This window comes from Antechinus flavipes, chromosome 2 (assembly GCF_016432865.1).
Source record: "Antechinus flavipes isolate AdamAnt ecotype Samford, QLD, Australia chromosome 2, AdamAnt_v2, whole genome shotgun sequence".
Classification (NCBI taxonomy): domain Eukaryota; kingdom Metazoa; phylum Chordata; class Mammalia; order Dasyuromorphia; family Dasyuridae; genus Antechinus; species Antechinus flavipes.
Genome location: NC_067399.1, coordinates 467,000,827 through 467,021,033, shown reverse-complemented (window position 1 = coordinate 467,021,033; position 20,207 = coordinate 467,000,827). Strand labels below are relative to the sequence as shown.

Below are 20,207 nucleotides of genomic sequence, written 5' to 3'. Positions count from 1 at the left end.
AAAGAAATACAACAACAACAAAACTAATTTGAAGAGAAAGGAAAGTCGGGGGGGGGGGGAAGGGCTGGTGTTGAAGTCTGAGCAAGGCCTTAGTGGAGAAAGTAGGAGCTGAGCTGAGCTGAAGGAAGATGAGGATTCTGACAAGCATATTTGAGGAGGCAGCTGGTAGGCATAAGGGATGGTGTCTGAGAATGCCAGAGGTGAGAGAGGGAATGTCAGGTCTGAGGAATACCTAGGGGTACAGCTTGGCTGGAAAACAGAGCTCACAAAAGGAAACAAGAGCAGGGGATGTTGGAACCACATTCTAGGAGCCTTGAATGCCAAGCTCAGGCATGTGTATTTTATCTTAGAGGCTGCTGGGATCCAAAGAAGTCATTCTGAGCAGAGGAATGACATGGTCAGAACCTGGGATGTTAGCACATAGGATCTTAGAACTGAACACCAAGCTCCCTAGCCAGAATGCTAGGATGGAAAGGACCCTTAGGGTTCGATATTTTCCTTTTTAGATGAGAAACGGAGGCCCCTGGGGAGAAGCGGCCGCCGCAGACCTGGAGCGTCAGGCTTTCACTTATTAGCCCCTAAGAGCCAGGGCTGGGTGGGGGACGGAGACTGAGCCAAGGGGGTCTGGGGGCTTCTCTCGGCTCACTTGACTGCTTGACGAGGTCCCTCTTGCCTTCTGCACAGCTGTTCGGGCAGACCGAATGCGAGGTGGGAGAAACAAGTTTGGTCCCATGTACAAGCGAGACCGTGCCTTAAAACAGCAGAAGAAGGCCCTGATCCGAGCCAATGGATTCAAGCTTGAAACGGGCCCGCCCATGGGACCTCCTCCACAAACTGACTATCCCTTGGCGCCGGCCCTCCACCCGGGGGCCAAGGGCTTGGCCCCCGCCCCGCCTGCAGGGCCGCCTGGTGACTATGAGCGGGGCCCCTACGGTCCGCCGGGGCTGCCCATGGCTGTGCCCACTCACGGCCCTCTGGCGGGCTACCTCTACCCTGCCTTCCCTGGCCGTGCCATCAAGTCAGAGTACCCAGAGCCCTATGCCAGCCCCCATGAGCCGGCCCCGCCCTATGGTTACCCCGAACCCTACCCTAGTGGCCCCAGCCTGCCAGGGGTCCCGGAGCTCATCCTCAAACTGCTTCAGCTGGAGCCTGACGAAGGCCAGCTCAAGGCCCGAATTCTGGCCTGCCTGCAGGAGCCCGCCAAGGGCCGGCCTGACCGGCCCACGCCTTTCGGCCTCATGTGCAAGATGGCGGATCAGACTCTCTTCTCAATTGTTGAATGGGCTCGGAGCTGTGTGGTCTTCAAGGAGCTGGAGGTGAGTGGCCCAGGCCAACAGTCTCCTTATCCCTTCCCTTCTGCTCCCCTTTCCCCCCTTTCTTCTCACCTCTCTCTTTTTCTCTCCCTTGATCCCTCTCCTCCTCTCTCTCTTTTTCCTCAATCCCTTTCTTCCTTTCTGGTAGTTCTCAGGTCAGAAATCTGTGATCCTACTGGGAAAGACAAGTGCGCACTGCATCGTGTGAGGTAGCATGGGAAGAGCATGAATCAGGAGTTGGGTCTGTGTTTCTGATCCTGCTGTTTGCTATTTTATTTGTTGATTTTTCCAGTTAAGTGACTTGCCCAGGGTCTATCTAGTAAGTGTCAAGTGTCTGAGGCTGGGTTTAAAGTCAGCTTCTCCTGACCTCCGGGGCACCTCGATCCCCCTGCTGCTTTTTATCTGGGTGAGCTTATCCAAGTTAAGTCGCTCCTCTGGGCCTCAGGTCCTGCCTGCATCCTCCAGCTGGCAAATGGCAGGTGTGAACCTGAGTACCTCCAAGGTCCCTTCCTGTGCTCCTATGACATGACAGAGAAAAGAGCCAATCAGATCTCTGTTCCCATTCCTGTTTCTCTTTGATTTCTTCCCTCCAGCTCTCTCTGGGATTGTGCCCTCTCCCTTCTCTTATCTTCCTCTCTTTAGCGTAGCTGGAAGGGACTTAGGAACTCAGGATCCTCATTTTCAGAGATGGAAACTGAGACCATAGGGGTTAAGTGACTTGTGCAATCAGACAGCAATTAGCAGTAGTCAGTCAGTCTTTGTTTGCTCTTTCCACTATTCCTAGTTCTCTCTTTCTTTCCCTCCCCTTGCCTTCTTCCCCTTCTCTCTTTCCATCTCCTCTGTGCCTCCTGCTCTTCCTATTTTTATTTCTCCTTCCCTCTTTGATTTATTTAAATTCAAAAATTGAAGCAGAAAGTCTCAACTGTCCTCCAATCCAATGGCTATTCTATCTCTGTTGTTTTCTGTGTATCTTTGTGATATATACTGTGGTGAGAAGAGGAATGAATTGGGAGTATTTGGGAGACCAGGTCTCCAATCTGACTCTGCCATTCATTCATTATGTCCTGTTAAATGAGTCACTATCTTTGGGCCTCAGTTTCCTCATCTGTAAAATGAGAGCTTTGGATGAGATGCCTCCCGAGATGGTGCTCAGATATATGGTCTCTTGGATCTCTGCTATCTGGGATTCTCTGATGGAAGAGGTGGAATCGATTCAGAGGTTTCCCCTTTACGCAGCTTCTCGGAACACTGTAAATGCCAGGATAGGGTCCTGATCCTTTGGTCTTCTGCGCTTATGGAAAGGGATTATAATATTGTGTATTCTTCTGCCTGCCTGGCTTTGCCCAGAGCTGGAAAACAGAACAGGAAACAATAAGGTTTTCAAATTTTGCCTGTTTCTGCTGTACAAAGTGGGAAATTCACTTATGGACCATCAAGTATGGCTGGTATTCGGGTTTCTAGGTTGAACCCTTTCCACATATTCTGATCTTTGGGAGATACTCTTAGGAGAAGGAGATTATTGGTGCCATGCAAAGATTTGGAGGGAATTAATCTAATTCATTGTCTCTGACTCTTTATTATTATGTGGGCATGACTGAGTTCTTTTTATAAAAATTAAATTTATTTTTCCATGTAAAAATCTATTTTCTCTTTCCTAATGCCCCACACCAATTGAAAAAGAAAAAAAAACTTTGCATAGATAAGCAAAACAAGTTACTATGTTGGCCATATCAAAAATTATACATAGGGGCAGGTAGTTGGTGCAGTGGATAGAGCACCAGCCCTGAAGTCAGGAGGACCTGAGTTCAAATCTAATCTCAGACACTTAACACTTCCTGGCTGTGTGACCCTGGGCAAGTCACTTAACCCCAATTGCCTCAGCAAAAAGAAAAGGCAACAAAAATCTATACATATATAATTGTGTGTATATACATGGCTACATCCCCACACTGGCTATATCCAACACACATGTACACATATATGTTTGGCATGTGCATATACACATGTCTATCTATAGATGTATTATTCTGCATACATACACATGTTTATATATGCACAAACATGTTGTTATTATTGTATGTTTTCTATATGCATACACATAATATGTGTGTTACTGTATATTGTTCCACTGGTTCTGCTCTCTTCACTCTGCCTACAATTCATTCAAATCTTCCCCAGGTTTCTCTGATGCTTAGTTCTTGAAGGCCGTGTTTAGGTGAGCTCTGACTAATCCCGCTAACCCAAAAGGCCTGGGACTTGTTGATGGGCTGTGCGTCTGAGCCAGGACCAGCCTCACTGAGGATGGGACAGATAAGCTGACTTCATGTAGATGAATTTTCTGGCCTCAGCAATTCTCTCAGTTCTCTAGATAGGTTTATCTAGGCCCAGAAGGTTAGTGAGCTGGTGGAGAGTCATCGTGGCCCGGTGGGAAAGTCATTGCCTCCGGAGTCAGAGAAGCCGGGTTCAAGTCCCCCCTCTGACAGGGTGGGAGGATCGCTCAGAATGGCAGCTCTTCCTTCTCTAGGATGAAGGCTGGGATCAGATGACCTGCTTTTATCTCTGTGATCCTATGAATTCCGAGAGAAATGAGCTTTTGATGTGTTAAGGAACAGGAATGAGGAGAAGAGAATAGTTGGGATCTTCCTACTGATAGAGTTTCTGGCAAAGGCAGCCTGGCCTCTGCCTCACAGTGCTCCCCCAACTCCTGGGCTGGTTCCCTTCCATCCTCTGTCCCTCAGCCTGAGATAAGAAGGGAGGCAACAGAGACAGCCGAGACACAATAAAGAACTTCCCCGGAGATGGAGCGGGCCTTCTCAGGGGCGGTGGGAGCTCACGCCTCCACCACTGAGGGACAGGGATATGAACTCCGAGAGGGCACTCGTGGGTCTCGCCCTCTCAGGTCCCCTGTCCTCGGTGGGGCCCGGGTGGGCGGCCCGGCTGCCAGAGACTCAGGCTCGGCTGGCTTCAGGACGTCGGGGGGAGGCGTCCCCGTGGGCAGGCGCTGTTTGTCTCAGGCCTATCAGTGTTTGCCCTTCACTCCAGCCGGGACATTGTTGTGCCTGGACTGGGACTGTAAACAGTGGGGCCAAAGTGGGCTCTGGGGCTGGCGCAGCTTAGGCTGGCGCTTGTTGGTGCTGTAGGCGAGAGAGCCCCACAGCCGGACAAGGGGGCACAGCTGGGTGTCCCACAGAGGGCTCTCGAGAGCGGCTGGGCTCTTGGGTGGGGGCGAGGACCAGGGGAGGGTCTTAGGTACCTGACTCCAGAGGGTGCATCCTGGGAGAAAGAAGGCTGGGGGGGACGGAGGGCGCTCTGTGTCTCGCTCTCTCGGGGGCCGCCAGATGTCCCCGGAGCTCCTGGAGCCCATGGGCAGGAACCGTGCCTGCCAGGATAAGTCACACTTCATAGCTGGAAGTGAATGTGGAGCTTGGGGAAGCGAGGTGTAACGTGGGGGCAACTTAGCTAGGAAACATGGACTCCAGGGGAGGTAAACATCTCTCCCGCGGAGGAGCTTGGTCCTTTCCCATGCCCAGGCCGCATGGAGGCATCTGGAGGGCAGCAGAGGAGGCAGACCCTGGACTTCAGGGCAGGGTGGCTGCTGAGGTGCCATCCCCACCAGCCCTTCCCATCCGGGGCTTTCTCACTTTGGTGAGTGTTTTTTCCTCTTCTACTGACTGGGCCTTCCTGCTTCCTGTCTCCCTTTGCCAGGGTCAGCATTTACCCCAAGAAACACCATTCAGAGCATTCTACAATATTCTTAAAACCTCACTAGCGCCCCACACCACTGGACACCACTCATAGTGTAGGACAGGGATGTTAAAATAGCTGTGCAGCTAAGTCCCCTCTGGCCCCCAGAACCTTCTCCCAGCTTGGGCCACATGCGCGTTCTTTCCAGCCGGGACCTGGTGGGGCTAAGCAGCCCAGGAAGCAGAGGCTTCATGAGGGCGGGGGCAGCTGGAAGGTCCTGCCCATTCCTTAATTGGCAAAGCATCTCAGACCCCAGCCTTCACTCCCTTATAGGAGGATCTGGCTAATCTACTCCCCCGAGCATCTGTTGCACAGGTAACTTCCAAAAAGAGAGAGAACTTTAACCGCCAGAGCTGACAGGGACTTCAGAGAAAGGAGGTTAGGCCCTAGAATGTTAGTAGTAGAAAGAGCCTTAGAACGTAGTAGTAAAAAAAAAATTTGGGCTGTAGAACATAAAATCTCAGAGCTGCACCGAGCCTCTGCTAGCTGACAGGTGAAAGCTGATTCCCCTAAAGTTCTTGGGAGTGAATTCATTCTAACTTCTTATTTTCAGACAGCCTGTCCACTACTGTTGTACCTACTGCCCACGAGAGTTACAACCAGTCTCCTCCCTGCCCCGACCCTGCCCAAACCCTGTGTTATTCTGAAAGCTGAAGAAGAAGGGGCGGGGGTTGAAAAGAGAGCAGGGGAGGACCATGGGAGGAGGGTTATGGCTAATAGCCCCTTTTGACATCAGTTCACACTCCACGTCTGGCCTTTGAAGCCCCCCGGAGCCACGATTGGCAACAGATTTAACTCCCCAGATATATGGTTTCATTTAAGGGGCAGTAATTCTGTCAGTCTGTCTCTGACAAATGAGCCCCCTGCCTGCCACTCTGTAGGGCCAGCCGGGAGCATGTCAACCACCCGAGAATTACAGACCCGAGCTGGCCTTCGGCAAGGAGACTAATCAGAGCATGGAGGGTGCAGGGGGCTCGGGGGGCTGGTCTGCTGTGAGAGGCCCTCGGCAGGCCAGGGGTGGGGGCGACGGGAGCGAGGTCAGCGTGACATCCATAAATACCCTTCTGGAACGAGACGGGATGAGATGTGTCAAGGTGCAGGGAAAGATTTGCAGCCTCCCCTAGTCCAGGGAGGAGGACTTGTAGGCTGTAGGGAGTGGGGCTGGCCCAGGGGAGTGGTGGCCAACTTTGTCCTAAGGGCTATAAATTTCTATTTTTATATACATTTTGGGGGAGGGAAGGGCATGTACACAGGGGGAAGGATGGACAGGAAAATAACCTTTAACTTGAGCTTCATGAAGGTTAAACCAATTGCCTCTGGTTAAATGAGGGTCCCAGTCACCTGCCTTCCAAAAGACTCACAGAATCATATGATGCTTGGACAGGGACTGCCTAGAACATAGAATGTCAGAACTGGAAGGGACTGAAGAACATAGATGTGAAAGCTTGGAGGAGGGCACTTAGAGATGATCTGTTCTACATTTATAGAATGAGGATACCAGTCCAGTGAAGGCAGTGACTCGGCCAAAGTCTCTGTAAATCAATGATGGAGACAGGACTAGAGTCAGGGAAGCCATCAGGATGACTGGATTCTTCAGTTTTCAGTGTGAGCGTTTACAACTCAGAAGTCAGCAAATACTGACAAATCAGGGCTTGATTTATGATTTTGTTGACTGTCTAGACTTAAGAAAGTGGTCGGGAAAATATGAATAATGCAGTAGACTAAACTATAATGTGTCTTGCACACCCAGACCCTAACCTTTCCTAGCACATTCCTGACTAGATATCATGTCTTTTGATTCCCAGGTTGATGGTCTTTTCCATTTCATGCTGTGCTGATTGACTGAAAGTTCCATTGATCCATTTCTTAACTAAGCATAGAGATGAGTTGAAACTGAAGCAAGAAGGAGAGAATGAAATAGGCTCCCATTGCAGTCCAAGGAATTTGTAGGAATAAGTCAGTCACTACAAGCATTCTTATAATGAATTGGGTTAGGGCTACTCTGCCTTTTTCATTAGACTGAGAGACAGGAGACCCAGGTTCAAGTTTAGCAGTGTGACCTTAGGGAACTGACCTTTTCTGGACCTCAATTTCTTTATCTTTAAAATGGGGATAGTCATCCTTCCACTGTTTCCCTCATAAGGTTGTTGTGGCGAAGATGTCTATTATTAATTATATAGTAGTACCTCTCCCAAGTATAGTTTTGTTCTGTTCTCAGAGCCACTTTGTGTGGGAGACAAGGATTAGTATCCTCATTTTATTAAAAAAAATTGAGGCCCAAAAAGAGAAACAATTTCTAGGATTCATGGCAGAGCTGGAATAGAACCCAGTTCTCCAGATTCCTATCCCCAGACTGTCCTAAGCTAAGGAGGGATGGAAGGAGAGGCAGAGTTTAGGGTGAATAAGGCTGGAGTTGGCTTTTGCCAGCACTGCTCTCTAGGATAGAAGTTTATATGCAGTAGCTGTTCTGGGGTTTCCGCATCCCTGGGTCACAGTGACCCTTTTCCCCTCTCCTGGCTTCAGGAGATCTTTTTATCTCTCATCTCATTCAGCTCCAGCACTAATAGCCCTGGGGATGGAGGCTCCCTCTCTGTCTCTAGAGCCCTGGCTCCCACAATTCACCAGGTAAGACCTCCATAGCATCATTCCTTCAACAGGAATGATAGCCAATGGTCCCCTGCTTTAGGCTCTGTTTAGTGTCCTGTTCAATTGTTAGAGCTGGACAGTTGAAGGGAAGGGAGAGGAAAAACAGAGAATGAAGAGAAGGAGCATGAGAGAGTGAGGGAGGGCACACTGTTCCCCCTGCTTAGTGCTAAGCTTCCAGGCTCTTGACTGGCAGGTGGATGGTCTGCTAGCCAATCTTATTAAACATAAAGGACTTGGGGGCAGCTAGGTGGTACAGTGGATAGAGCACCAGTCCTGAAGTCAGGAGGACCTGAGTTCAAATCTGACCTCAGACACTTAACACTTCCTAGCTGTGTGACCCTGGGCAAGTCACTCAACCCCAATTGCCTCAGTAAAAAAACAAAAAAACAAAAAAACATAAGGGACTTAGCCACCACCAGGTGGCCATTCATGCACTGAAAAGCAGAGCTAATTCATTATGTGACCTTGGATTGGTCCCTTCCTCTGAGCCTCCATTCTTCATCTATAATATGAGGGACTGGAATCAGATCATCTCCCACGCTGTCTTCAACACTAATCTCTTATAGCCCATGTTCTTATTTTCTGAGGTCCCTTTCATCTCTAACATTCTATGTTCTGACTTGTTATTGTTCTGAGATCCTCCGATGTTAATATTCTATATTCTCAAAGCTGTCCTGACCCTAACATTTCATGCTCCGAAGTCCCTTCCAGTTCTGACAAACATTCTATGCTATAACGGCTGGGAATGAGGAGGAGTCACCATTGAGGGGGCTTCGATTGTGAACCTGAGGGGTTCACAATTACAAGTTAAGAGGGATATTGAACCCAGGTCTTTTGCTCCTGGGTCTGGTCTTCCTTCCACTACATTACAATCACCACTACACTTGGTACCTCCCCTGCAGGTTCTGGGGATACTCGCAGCTTGTGCTTAGCTGACCAATTGGTTGTCTCTGTGTCTCTGTGACAGGTGGCCGATCAGATGAAACTTCTGCAGAATTGCTGGAGTGAACTGCTTGTCTTCGATCACATCTATAGACAGATTCAACATGGGAAGGAGGGGAGCATTTTGCTGGTCACTGGCCAGGAGGTACCACTTTTTCTTCTTTCTCATTCACCCTCTCTTATAATCTCCACCTTCCTTCTCTCTCCCCCTATTCCTGGCAATACTTTGGGACCTGCCATTCTCTAGGCTTTGTATTCTAGATATGAAGTTCTAAAGGATGAGATTCCAAAAAGGAACAGAATTTTTTTTTCTCTTCTCTGTTCTACTCAATTTTTTTGTTTTTGTTTTTTTTACAATTCCCCTGTTTGAAATAATTGAGGTATAGCCCTTCTATATGCCTCTACTTTTACATATTCCCTTTTTTCCCCTTTAGCAACCAGAGAGTTCAGGTTTCTCAATAAAATTTTCAATGTGATATATTATTATTAAATATTAATTAATCATATATTCACATGATTACTTATAATTATTAATTTATAATAATATTAATATATTATTTTGTTTTTCCAAAGCATTTGAGATTTGTGTGGGTTGTGCAGGAATTGCTAGCCTCATTTTACAGATGAGGAAAGTAAAGCATGAGCAAAGGAAATGACAGTTAATTATCTATTAATGAAGGGAAGAATGGAACCTAGATCTGTTGACTTAAAGTCTGGGGCTCTTTCCATAGCACTGAAAATAAAGACACAAAAGTGGTTAACTGCCAAGTGGCAATATCACAACAGATCACACAACATAGATGGTTGCAGTATGGAGTCTCAGAGCTGGAAAAAGTTTTTGAGGATGTCTAGTCCAATCTCTATTCCACAAATGAATCCCTTTAATGCTATGATCCAGAACTTGCCACGTGGTCTTCACGGGAACACATCTAGTGAGAGAGCTTTACATTCAAAGAGAGTCTGGGGTCCTTCTCACCAGCCCCTCACCACCTCCTAATTTAAAATCTTAGACATGACTGTTTCAGAGATGGAGTCTTGACCCTCTCCAGCATCATTTATCTCCCAATTTGGAGGCTTGACTTGGAAAAAAATGAGAAAGGAAAATAAGTGTATAGTGTGTGTGTGTGTGTGTGTGTGTGTGTGTGTGTTTAATTATAGTACCACAGGGCAGCTAGATGGCTCAGTGGATGGAGCACTGGACCTGGAGTCAGAGACACTTAGGATCTGTATGACCCTGGACAAGTCACTTAACTCCTGGGTTTTGTTTTTGTTTTTTGGCGGCAGCTAGGTAGCTCAGTGGATAGAATGCTAGATCTGGAGTCGGAGAGATCTGAGTTCAAATCTCAGTCAGTGACTTGACCTCTATTTGTCTTAATTCATTGGAGACAAACCACTATGTTTGCCAAGAAAAGTCCATATCATGATGTGATCCAACAAATTCTGACAAAGCTAAACAATAACAAATTATAGATTTAGAACTGGAATAATGGCTCTTAAAGGTCATCCAGTACAGCTCCCTCATTTTACAGATGAAGAAACTGAGGTCCAGAGAGGGAAGTGATTTGCGCAAAGATCACACAGCGAGGGAAGTAAGTTGATGAGTCGAGATTTGAACTCAGGGCTGCTCTCCTATCCAACGTAATTTCCAGTGCGTTGGGGAGAGCTCTCTGTCTGAGATTCATAGTGTGAGTTTGTAGGTGTGTCCGTGGCCAGGAAGGCCCTGCGGCTCCGAGGGGGTCCTCGGACATGGATCCACCGTGTGCGCCGGGGTGCCCGGGCCGTGAGTGTGGGCACGTGCCCTGCCGCTGGTCGGGGAGCGGGCACGCGGCGCCGAGGGGTGAGCACACGCGTGGGTCGGCGTGAGCCCGTGAGCCTTCTGGTAGGCTTGTGTTGGAAGGAGCAGAGAGCTGCGGGCTGCTGACCCTGTTCAGGGAGCTCAGTCTGAGCCCGGCTCCCATTCACCAGGTACAATGATGCACAAACAACAGCAAACGGCGGCTCAGGGCTCTTTGTGCCTGGAGGGCCCTTCAGAAACTGGCAGTGTCAGCTCTGGGTACAGCCACTGCCGCTTTGGCTCCTGCCTGCCTCCGCGGCCGGGGCTGTGGCGGCAAAGCGAGGGCGGGAGGCGAGGGATCCGGGGGAGAAGACCCAGACCCAGAGCTGCCGCTTCCCGGGGCCACTCACCCCTCGGGGCCTCAGTTTCCCCATCTCTAAAATTAGAGTGCTTAGATTCGATCTGCAGCTTTCCAACGCTGTGGTCTCACAGCGCCTTCAGAGTCTTCAAAAACTGAAGAGCTTTTGTTTATGTGAGATACATCTGTCAATATTTGTTATATTAAAATGAAGATTGGCATTTTTAGTAGTAGTATTATAAATGTAATTTTGACAGCATAGACCACCCTCCCTGAAAAGGTCTCAAGGACTGGTGGTAAGCATTTCTCTCCGCTTCTTCGCCCATCAGCTCCTCTCTTTCCATATTTCTCTGGGCTCAGCAAGGTTCTGTATCCTGGAGACCCAGCTCCATTACTGACTTGCTGTGTGATGGGGAGAGCCATTTTCCATTTCTATGTAATATGATGTGTAATATGTAATTTCTATATAATATGATGTCACGGAACTAGGTGGGACAATCCAGGTATTCTGGATTCAGATTCTGGGAGGACCCTGGGAAAGAAAGATAAACTGAGGAAAGAAAAGGTGGGATTGAGGAAGAGAAATGCTCTACTTCTTTATCCCTCCATCCCAAAGATGGGAGATGTTGCCCTGAACCTTAGGGACAAGGAGTTCAGAACTTCAAAATGTCAAGATTCCCTGCTGGGAGAAAGGGGATGGAGAGGGGCTGTCCTGGTCCCTTGTAGAACTGGATAGACTGAATATGGTGGTAACAGTACAGAATTGTTTCCTGGACCTCCTGATTTCTGGCTTCTGGACCTGGTCCATAAACTATGAGGACCTGGAAATGCTCACAGGTCTGCCATTAACCTACTGTATGACTTTAGATAAGAAACTCAGTTTACATATTTGTAAATTGAGGATGTGGAAATAAATGATCTCTAAGGTCCTTTCTCACACTAACATTCTATATTCAGTCCTAACATTCTGTGTTCTGAGTTCTCCCCTAATATTTTATATTTTAATGATCCCTGACAGTTTGTGTTCTTTCTGTGGTCTAACATTCTATATTATGGCTCCTTCTAGCTCAAGCATACTGCATTCTTTTAAAAATAGATTTTTTATTGAGATCTTTTATCTTTTTTTCATTTTCATTTCTGAATATTCCTACCTCCTCTATTCTGTGAGCCTTCCCTTGTAACAAAGAAGAAAGAAGAAAGAGGGGGAAAAGTCAGTTCAGTCAAATTAACCCACATAGACAGTCTGATAGTCTACACTCAGAGTCAACTCAGCTCTGCAAGGAAGGGGGAAAATGCATTATTTCATTTCTTTTTCCATGACATGCTTGGATATTATGATTACATGGCGTTCTGTTTTGTTTTCATCAAGCATTCTGTATTCTCAGAGCCCTTCCATCTCTAACAGTCATGTTCTTGGGTTCCTTGGAGCCCTAACATTCTATTACTTGACATACTATGCCTCTGCTCAAACACTATATTTTAAGGTCCTTTCCAAGTCAGGAATTTGATGTTCTAAAATCTCCAGATTTCATTTTTGGAGGGAATGTGAATCTATGATTACATTGGTGAAGGGAATTCTGGATAAAGAAACATCCTTTACCAGTTCAGAAAAGCAGCTGTTCTGTAACTTAGGAGCTTTTTTTTCTCCTTCAATTGTATTTTGTTTTTCCAATTACATGTAAAGACAATTTTCAACATTCATTTTTGTAAGATTTTGAGTTTCAAATGTTTTCTCCCTCTTCTTCCCTTTCTCTCAGACAATAAGCAATCTGATATATGTATACTCATTTAAAACATATTTCCATATTAGTCATGCTGTGAAAGAAAAATCAGAACAAAAGGGAAAAACCACAAGAAAGAAAAAGCAAACAAAAAAGGTGAAAATAGTATGCTTCAATCTGCATTCAGAGGTCTCTCTCTAGATGTGGATGACATTTTCCTCCCAAGTCTATTGGAATTGTCTTGGATCACTGCACTGCTGAAGATCATCACACAATCTTGCTGTGTAACTTAGAATCTTAGATCTGCCTAGAGGTCCAAGAAACAGTGATTCAATGACATCCAGAGTCATGCAGCTAGTGTGGTCAGAGACGGAACCCAAACCCAGATGCTTCTGACTCCGAGGCCAGGTTTCTATACATATTACACTGCTGCCTCTTGCCCTTCTCTCCCAGATCTAATATCCAGAAAACTTTTGAATGATTTCAAATGAAATTAGTCAGTGGATAAAATTGAGGTACAAATTCTCTTTCCCTGCTCTCCCAGCCCAGGCCGGGACAATGTTTGTGTCTTGTCCAGGGACCATAGTTTCTAGAGGGGGTTGTGTGTCCATAGTGGGATGTAGGTGTAATTGGGTTGATGACTTTTTTTAAGTCACCACGAGAAAAAGAGAATTAGACCCTCTTGAATAGGTGTGGTGGTCTCTGTTGCAAATATTCCTCTTCAGATCACAGATTCAGAGCCAGACAAGATCAGACCGTAGAGGGAATCTAGCCCATTTTGTAGATGAGACCCAAAGGAAAAACTGACATACCTTGTTCTTTTAGCCAGGTCTCTCCCTCAAAATGCAGAATCTTTTTTTTTTTAATCACATCACATCATCCAGTCTCCCCCTCTAGTTTGGGTAAAAGGCCCTGGTGGCTTCTTTCTGATCCTGAGTCCTATTTCCTCTTACTCCAGGTAGACTTATCAACAGTGGCAGCCCAGGCTGGGTCTCTTCTCCATAGCCTAGTTCTCCGGGCCCAGGAGCTTGTACAGCAGCTACACTCTCTACAAGTCGACAGGCAGGAATTTGTCTGCTTGAAGTTCCTCATCCTCTTCAGCCTTGGTGAGTGTGCAGCTGGGTGGGAGATGGGTATGGATGGGACCAGAGTACTGGATGGAGATGGGAAAGGGGGGGGTGGTGTTGAGCAATGTGATTTGGAGTCAGAAGACCGAGATTTTAATCAGAGTTATTGTGACCTTGAATGTATTATTATTAACTCATTTGATACTCAGTTTTCTCCTCTGTATTACAAGGGAATTAGACTTGATAATCTCTTAGATCCCTTCCACTCTAAAATTTTTTATTCTAGGAGTTCTTCTAGTTCAAACATTCTGATTTTTGTTCAATCATCCTACATCCTGAGATTCCTTCTAATGCTGGCATTCTCTTATTTAAAGTGCCTTCCAGCTCTAATATTTCATGTTTCTTTGATATTGGAAAACTATTTCCTTCCTCCGTCCCCCCACACTGGGGGAAACATGGTTCACAGAAAAACCTCAGCCATTTGGTTTCTTCTGGAGGAGTCAGGCAGGCATCTATCAGGCCTGTCAATCAACCCTTCACAATGAGGTCTAGTTGTTTACCTTATATCCAGAGCAATTTAGCAAGGATACACAGATGGTCTCAGCACAGGCTACACTAAAGACATCTATCTCACCCCCTCCTCTCACTCCCTCAGCCCGTACACCCTCCAAGTGATAGGGGGTTAGTCCGATATTCATAAGCCTTGGCTGGGGGCCCAATCTGGCTCTGCCATATTCCAAAGGCCAGTGGGCTAACATAATAGCCACCTCCTAGTTGCAGAATGTCAAGTATTCTGGAGGGAGTTTGGAGATTTTGCTATGGATATCAAGATTTGAGTTGGGCAGGAAGATTCATTCATTGATTCATCCATTCAACAAACATTTATTAAGTAACACTGAGCAGAACCCCACACCCAGGGCTGGGAAAGATGCAAAATCTAGAGACTAGATTCCTGCCTTTTTACCATCAAGCAGGAAAATAAGATCCAGATTATCTCCAGTGTACAACATTATACGACAAATACATTGCAGTATTAGAAAACAGGGTAATATGAAAGATTATCACCAAACTGGGAAGGGGAGGGGGGGGAGTGGAGACCAGAAGAGAAGGCTTCTGGGAGAAGTTGGTGCTGAACTGGCTTTCAAAGGCTAGGTGGGAAGTCTTCTGGAGAAGGGGGGAGGGAGGACTGAAGCATGGAGTGGGGGAAGCGTAGACGTGAGTGCTGAGAGTGGGAGTGCAGAGGAACGGACCTGTCCAGCTTAGTTGGAGGGAAGAGCTTAGAAGAGAAGGTTGGGGGCGGGGTGGGTAAATAGATGATTTTCCCCTCTTAAATGAATAAATTCTGTCTTAACATAGCTATTCCCTATAAAACAAACATACCAACAAATCACAAAGTGAGTTCCCTGAAAAGCAAAACAACACAAAGGGGTGTTTATGATTGATAGCAGTACAATTGTATCCTTTTGTCATTTGCTGTTTGTTTTAAAAAAGGGAATGCTGTGTGCTTTAAATTTGACAAGCCCAGGAAGCAACGGCATCACCCATTGTATTCAGCCGGAGTTTTGCTGTCATTTAATATTGTCTTTTTTGACACAGTGGTAGTCTCATATGAATGTTGTTTCTTCCTCAGCTTTGCTCACTTCTCTTTGTATTACTTCATTCCAGGCTTCCCATATTTTTCTAAAATTTTCATATGTACCTTTCCCAGCCTCCTTTCCCTTTGCTCTTGTTCTTCCCCACCTTTTTAGGAGGAGCCGTCCTTATTTTCTTTGGTGTAAAGAGTACTCAGTGAACTGCCAAGGCTGGTGAACATCTGCCTAATTTAGAGAATTAGATAGTTGCCTGGGGCAGGTAGAGGGTGCTTAGAGTGCCAGAAATCAGAAGGAATGAGTTCTAAACCAGCCTCAAACACTGATCAGCTGTGGGCAAATCCTATAACCTCTCACCCTCTGTTTCACGATCTATAAAATGAGGGTAATAATAGTGTCTACCTCACAGTGTTGTTGTGAGAATCAAATGAGTTAACACATTTGGGTAAAGTGCTTTGCAAACTTTAAAGTAGATAACGTTTATTATTATTATTATTTTATTAATGCCTAGGGTTACATATCCACTACATGTTATATATAGGACTCCAACCCAGTTCTTCCTGACCTCAAAGTTTAGTGATATGCTATTGTTTATTATTGCTTCAAGAACAATAATATCTCATTATATCAACATATCTCAATTTATTTAGCCACTCCCCAGTTGTTGAGTATATAGTTCGTTATCAACTTGTTGCTGTCCAAAATAATACCGCTATAAATATTTTTGTAAAGACTAGTTTTTTCTTCCTGTTTGTGAGCAGTTTGGGGTGGGTTGGGTTATATGTGTGTGATTATGGGCACATTCAATTGCTAATGCTTAGAAAAGATATTTATTATATGAGATTGTTTATAATAGGAATGATTGTGTGTATTTATAATTGGGATGATTTGGGGAGTAAATAATTGGGGAATGATTTGGATGTGGGGCAGATGTGGTGGGGAGGTGATTGAAGGGAGGAGTAAGGTGTTTGGGGGGTAATTGTGGAAAATGGGAGTGAATTGTTGATTTGGAGAAGGTAAGGATTGTTTTCTAAGGATGAAAACCTGGAATAGTAAATTCTATTCTTCCTAAGGAACTATTTCTTATTTTGACATATCCCAAGCTACTAAGTAGGTAGACGTGGTTTTTTAAGAATGAAAACTTGCCGAATGGTGAGTTCTAGTCTTCTTAAGGAACTGTTTCTTACTTTGACATACCCCAAGCTACTAAGTAGTGAGCAGGAAAGAAAGTGCTAAGGGTGGGTGGCATATTGGAAATCATGCTGAACTTGGAATCATCAAAAGATGAAGATAGAAACAACAGTTCTCTTACTGTGTGGCCCTGGACAAGTCATATCTTTTGTCGATATTTTTATCCAAAAAATGGGAGCAATACTACATCTGGTAACTTCCCCATTGGGCTATTGAAGAATCAAATGAAATAATGCCAATGAAGATGATAAGGTCATAGATTTAGAGGTAGAAGGAAATTTGTAGGTTATCTAGTTCAAATTTCTCATTTTACAGATGAGAAATAGGTATTTTGTAAATCATAGAGACAACAATAATGATTTACATTTATATTTTTATTTCACAAAATGCTATATAAATGTGAAAATCTAGTTTAATGAAAAAAACAGTGAATTTATCATTTGAATATCTGACTTGGAATCTCAGTTAAGCTATTTGATCTTGGACCCCCTCTAGGTCTCAGTTTCCTCATCTACAAAATAAGGAATTTTGTTTAGGCTGCTTCTATTTCTAAATCATGTAATCCTAAATTATTATTGTAATTAGCCCCATGCCTAGAATTTCCCTCAATTCCAGAAGTGAATCATATAATTCCCAATCAGAATGGAAACCCCAGAGAGGACACAAAGATTGGAATGGGAGAACTACTCTCAGAGGAGAAGAAAGGGGCAGTGTCTCCTTTCACTGATAATCTCCTTCTTCTCCTTGGTCCAAAAAAGAACTAAGAGCCATGAGCACCTCAGCTGGAGGATGTCTTTAGGTCAGCTTGGGGATACAATCCTGCTTTTCATCCTGGGTGCCGCCTTCTTAGGCTCCTGGCCCAAGACTTCTGTGTTTCTATGATTAGCTCCCTTCTGACCCAGACTAAATATCCCAGAATCAGAGCAGTGACAAAGAAAGCTCCTCCTTGCCCCATCTCTCCAACTCAAATCGTTTCTCTGTCACACCAATCCCCTTTTTCCTTTTTTGGGGTTTATAGTTCTATAACCTGCTTCTCTCCCTCCTTGCCCCCTCCACCTCAACATTTCTGCTCAGACTGATCTGATGATATCTGTGGGAGTCTTAAAGGCCTTTTCCTTCTATCCTCCCACATTAATTCCCTACTTCTGTAACTAGCTCTCATTCCTATAACACTTTATAATTTATTATTAATAGAATTGTCAGCATTTCTATAGCACTTCAAGGCTAGGGGAAAAACCCGTTCCTTCACCACAAGTCTATGAGGTATTTAGAACAATTATCATCCCTATTTTATGGGTGAGAAAACCGAGGTTCAATAAAGTTATATGACTAAGATCACATATCCCTGATCAGCTGGTGAGTGTATTTAACTACTGAATTTAATTTCCTACTACATTAAATAGATAGATAGATAGATAGATAGACCGATCAGCAGGACCTGACCTACAGGAAACTTCAAAATTTGATTAGTCCACTTAATTTTCTTAAGAATTCAGGTACCCTCGTATGTCATATCACCCTTGTCCACTGTGGATAAGTGTATCAGGTCTGGTCAGTTTTGATCTTTGCCTCTAACACATTCTTCCAAAATGGAACCTTAAAATATAGAATTTCAGAGCAGAAAGAGACTATAGAACATGAGAAAGGGAATCTTAGAACAGAGATCTAAGAGATATTAGTCCAAATAATTTTCCATGGGATCATATTGTTTACAACTTGAAAGGGTCCTAGATCATAGGCTAGAAGAAGAAAGACCCTTAGACTACAGGTTCTAAGGTTGAGGAAAGGAAAGGAATTAGATCTATAGAACTAAAAAACTGGAAGGCCATCTCAGAGGCCATTTCTCTCCAACCAACTTATTTTGCAAATACAAAAAACCCTGGGTCGGTTAAATCCAAAATCACAAAGGCAGTAAGCACCAAAGATTGGATTTGAACCTGGATCCTTTAATTCCAGAGTTATGTCTACATTTTACTTTTGCTGCCTCCCTCCTTTTAGCCCAAGGATGAAATCAATCTCTCTCTCTCTCTCTCTCTCTCTCTCTCTCTCTCTCTCTCTCTCTCTCTCTCTCTCTCTCTCTCTCCTTCTTCCCCCTCTTATCTCTGTCCACCCATCCATCCATCCACACATGTATACATGCTGATATATACACACATACATGTATATACATACAGATACATGCACCTATATAATCTATATCTCCTATGAAATCTCCCTTAAATTGTTGACAAAACTAGGATTAGAATCCAGCTCTCTTGATTCCTAGCCCCAACCTTTCTAGCATTCCACACTAAACCCGTCCTTAGCAAACCGTGGGGTGGAGGGTGTTTGGTCTCCTGACCCCCTCCCCCTTTCTCGCCCCCCCCCACTCCGGGTAGCGGAACGGGCTAGTCTCCTGATGAGCAGTTTTGGAGGCCGGTCAGGGGCTGACCTAACTGGCCAGGATGCGCCCAGAGCAAGCAGCACCTCGGGATGCAATCACTTCTCCCTGCCTCCCCCCTCCCCACCACCCCGCAACAGCACAATCGGAGCTTGTCTTCACGCACCGCACGAGGGACAGCCATTTGGTGTCTAAATAGATTTCTCTCCTGAGCAGGTAAAGAGGCTTAATTAAAATTAGGACCCCTCTTCTCAAAATAGCAATATTTATGGAGACGGCCCAGGGTAGCTTTGTTCTACAGAAGGGCTTAATAGAAGCTTAATGGATTGACCTAACATTCGATTTCATGACTCACATTCAGGGAGCTCGGCGGCAGCAGGCGGGGGCCGGGCGGCTTTCAGAGCGCACATTCCCTTAAGCGTTTGCAATTTATCAACAGCTTCTCGCCAACAAAAGGCGTCTTGAATAGCAGGTCCACTTGAGGGTACACACATCATCCCAGAGGCTGGAGATGTGTGAGGGGGGCCATTGTGCCCGACAGCCTTTGCAACTGTTTCCCTGTCTCCCAATGGAGTGAGTCAATGTTATTTGGACAACATTCTTTATTCCACGGAGGAATGAAAGGATTATTCAAATATTCAATTAAACAGTAAAAAAAAAAAGGTTTTTTTTTTTTTTTTTTTTTTTTTTTTTCTTTTCCCCTGAGAACCTCAGGCGAGTTCATCCAGCAGAACTGCCTATTGTCAGGGGATGCTCAAAGGGGGGGCCCTGGGTTTGACATCTATCAATATAACTTCTTTTTCTGCTGCTGACACCCACTGTCATCCTACACAGATAAAGAGTGGTCCCCAAAGGCAGGAAAGGATTGAGGCAGATGCTCAGCTTCCCCACCCCCTCCTTTCCAGGTAGGAGAGGGAGGTCTCTGAAGAGAGAGGAAAAAGAGATGAATGGGGGGGGGGGGAGATTCTGATCATTTGACCCCTTTCAGCCTAAAAAGCAGGGGCTTCCCCCACCTAGATTTTGAGCTGAAACTGAAGGTGGTATTTCTAGGAAAGTGGGGAAAGTGGGAAGAGAGTTGTATTTGACAGACAAGAAGTCAGGTTGAAGTTTCCACATCTCAGTTCATTACTAATAAATATGGCCATAGACAAGTCACTTTCTTGCTCCATGCCTCAGTTTCCTCATTTGTAAATGTCTGGTTGCACTCAGTGATGCCCAAGGTTCCTTCTGGCTCTAAAACTATGATCCTAATATTAAGTTAATTTATATCTCTGGGTCTCACTTTCTCCCACTATAAAATGGATATAGTAGATTCTACCTCAAAGGGTGTGAAAAAGGCATCCTGGAAATAGGACTAATTATTATTATGATCCTGCAAGGCAAAGGAGTGAAGGAATGATGTTCTCCTCTTGCCCCCATGGGCAGATATTTAATAAATAGGTCTGTGTACCATGGTATTCGAATGCTATTTAGCTTAGAAAA

The 20,207-nt window shown here is 45.3% G+C and overlaps 1 protein-coding gene across 1 annotated transcript in view; it reads left to right on the top strand.

Moving 5' to 3' along the window:
- The window catches only part of NR5A1 (nuclear receptor subfamily 5 group A member 1), a 50,817-nt gene that overhangs the window by 16,420 nt on the left and 14,190 nt on the right, over positions 1-20,207 (top strand). Inside the window, exons 4-6 of the mRNA XM_051979622.1 lie at positions 685-1,316; positions 8,671-8,790; positions 13,457-13,604. Coding sequence (XP_051835582.1) covers positions 685-1,316; positions 8,671-8,790; positions 13,457-13,604 — 900 coding nt within the window. The remainder of the gene's footprint in view (positions 1-684; positions 1,317-8,670; positions 8,791-13,456; positions 13,605-20,207) is intronic.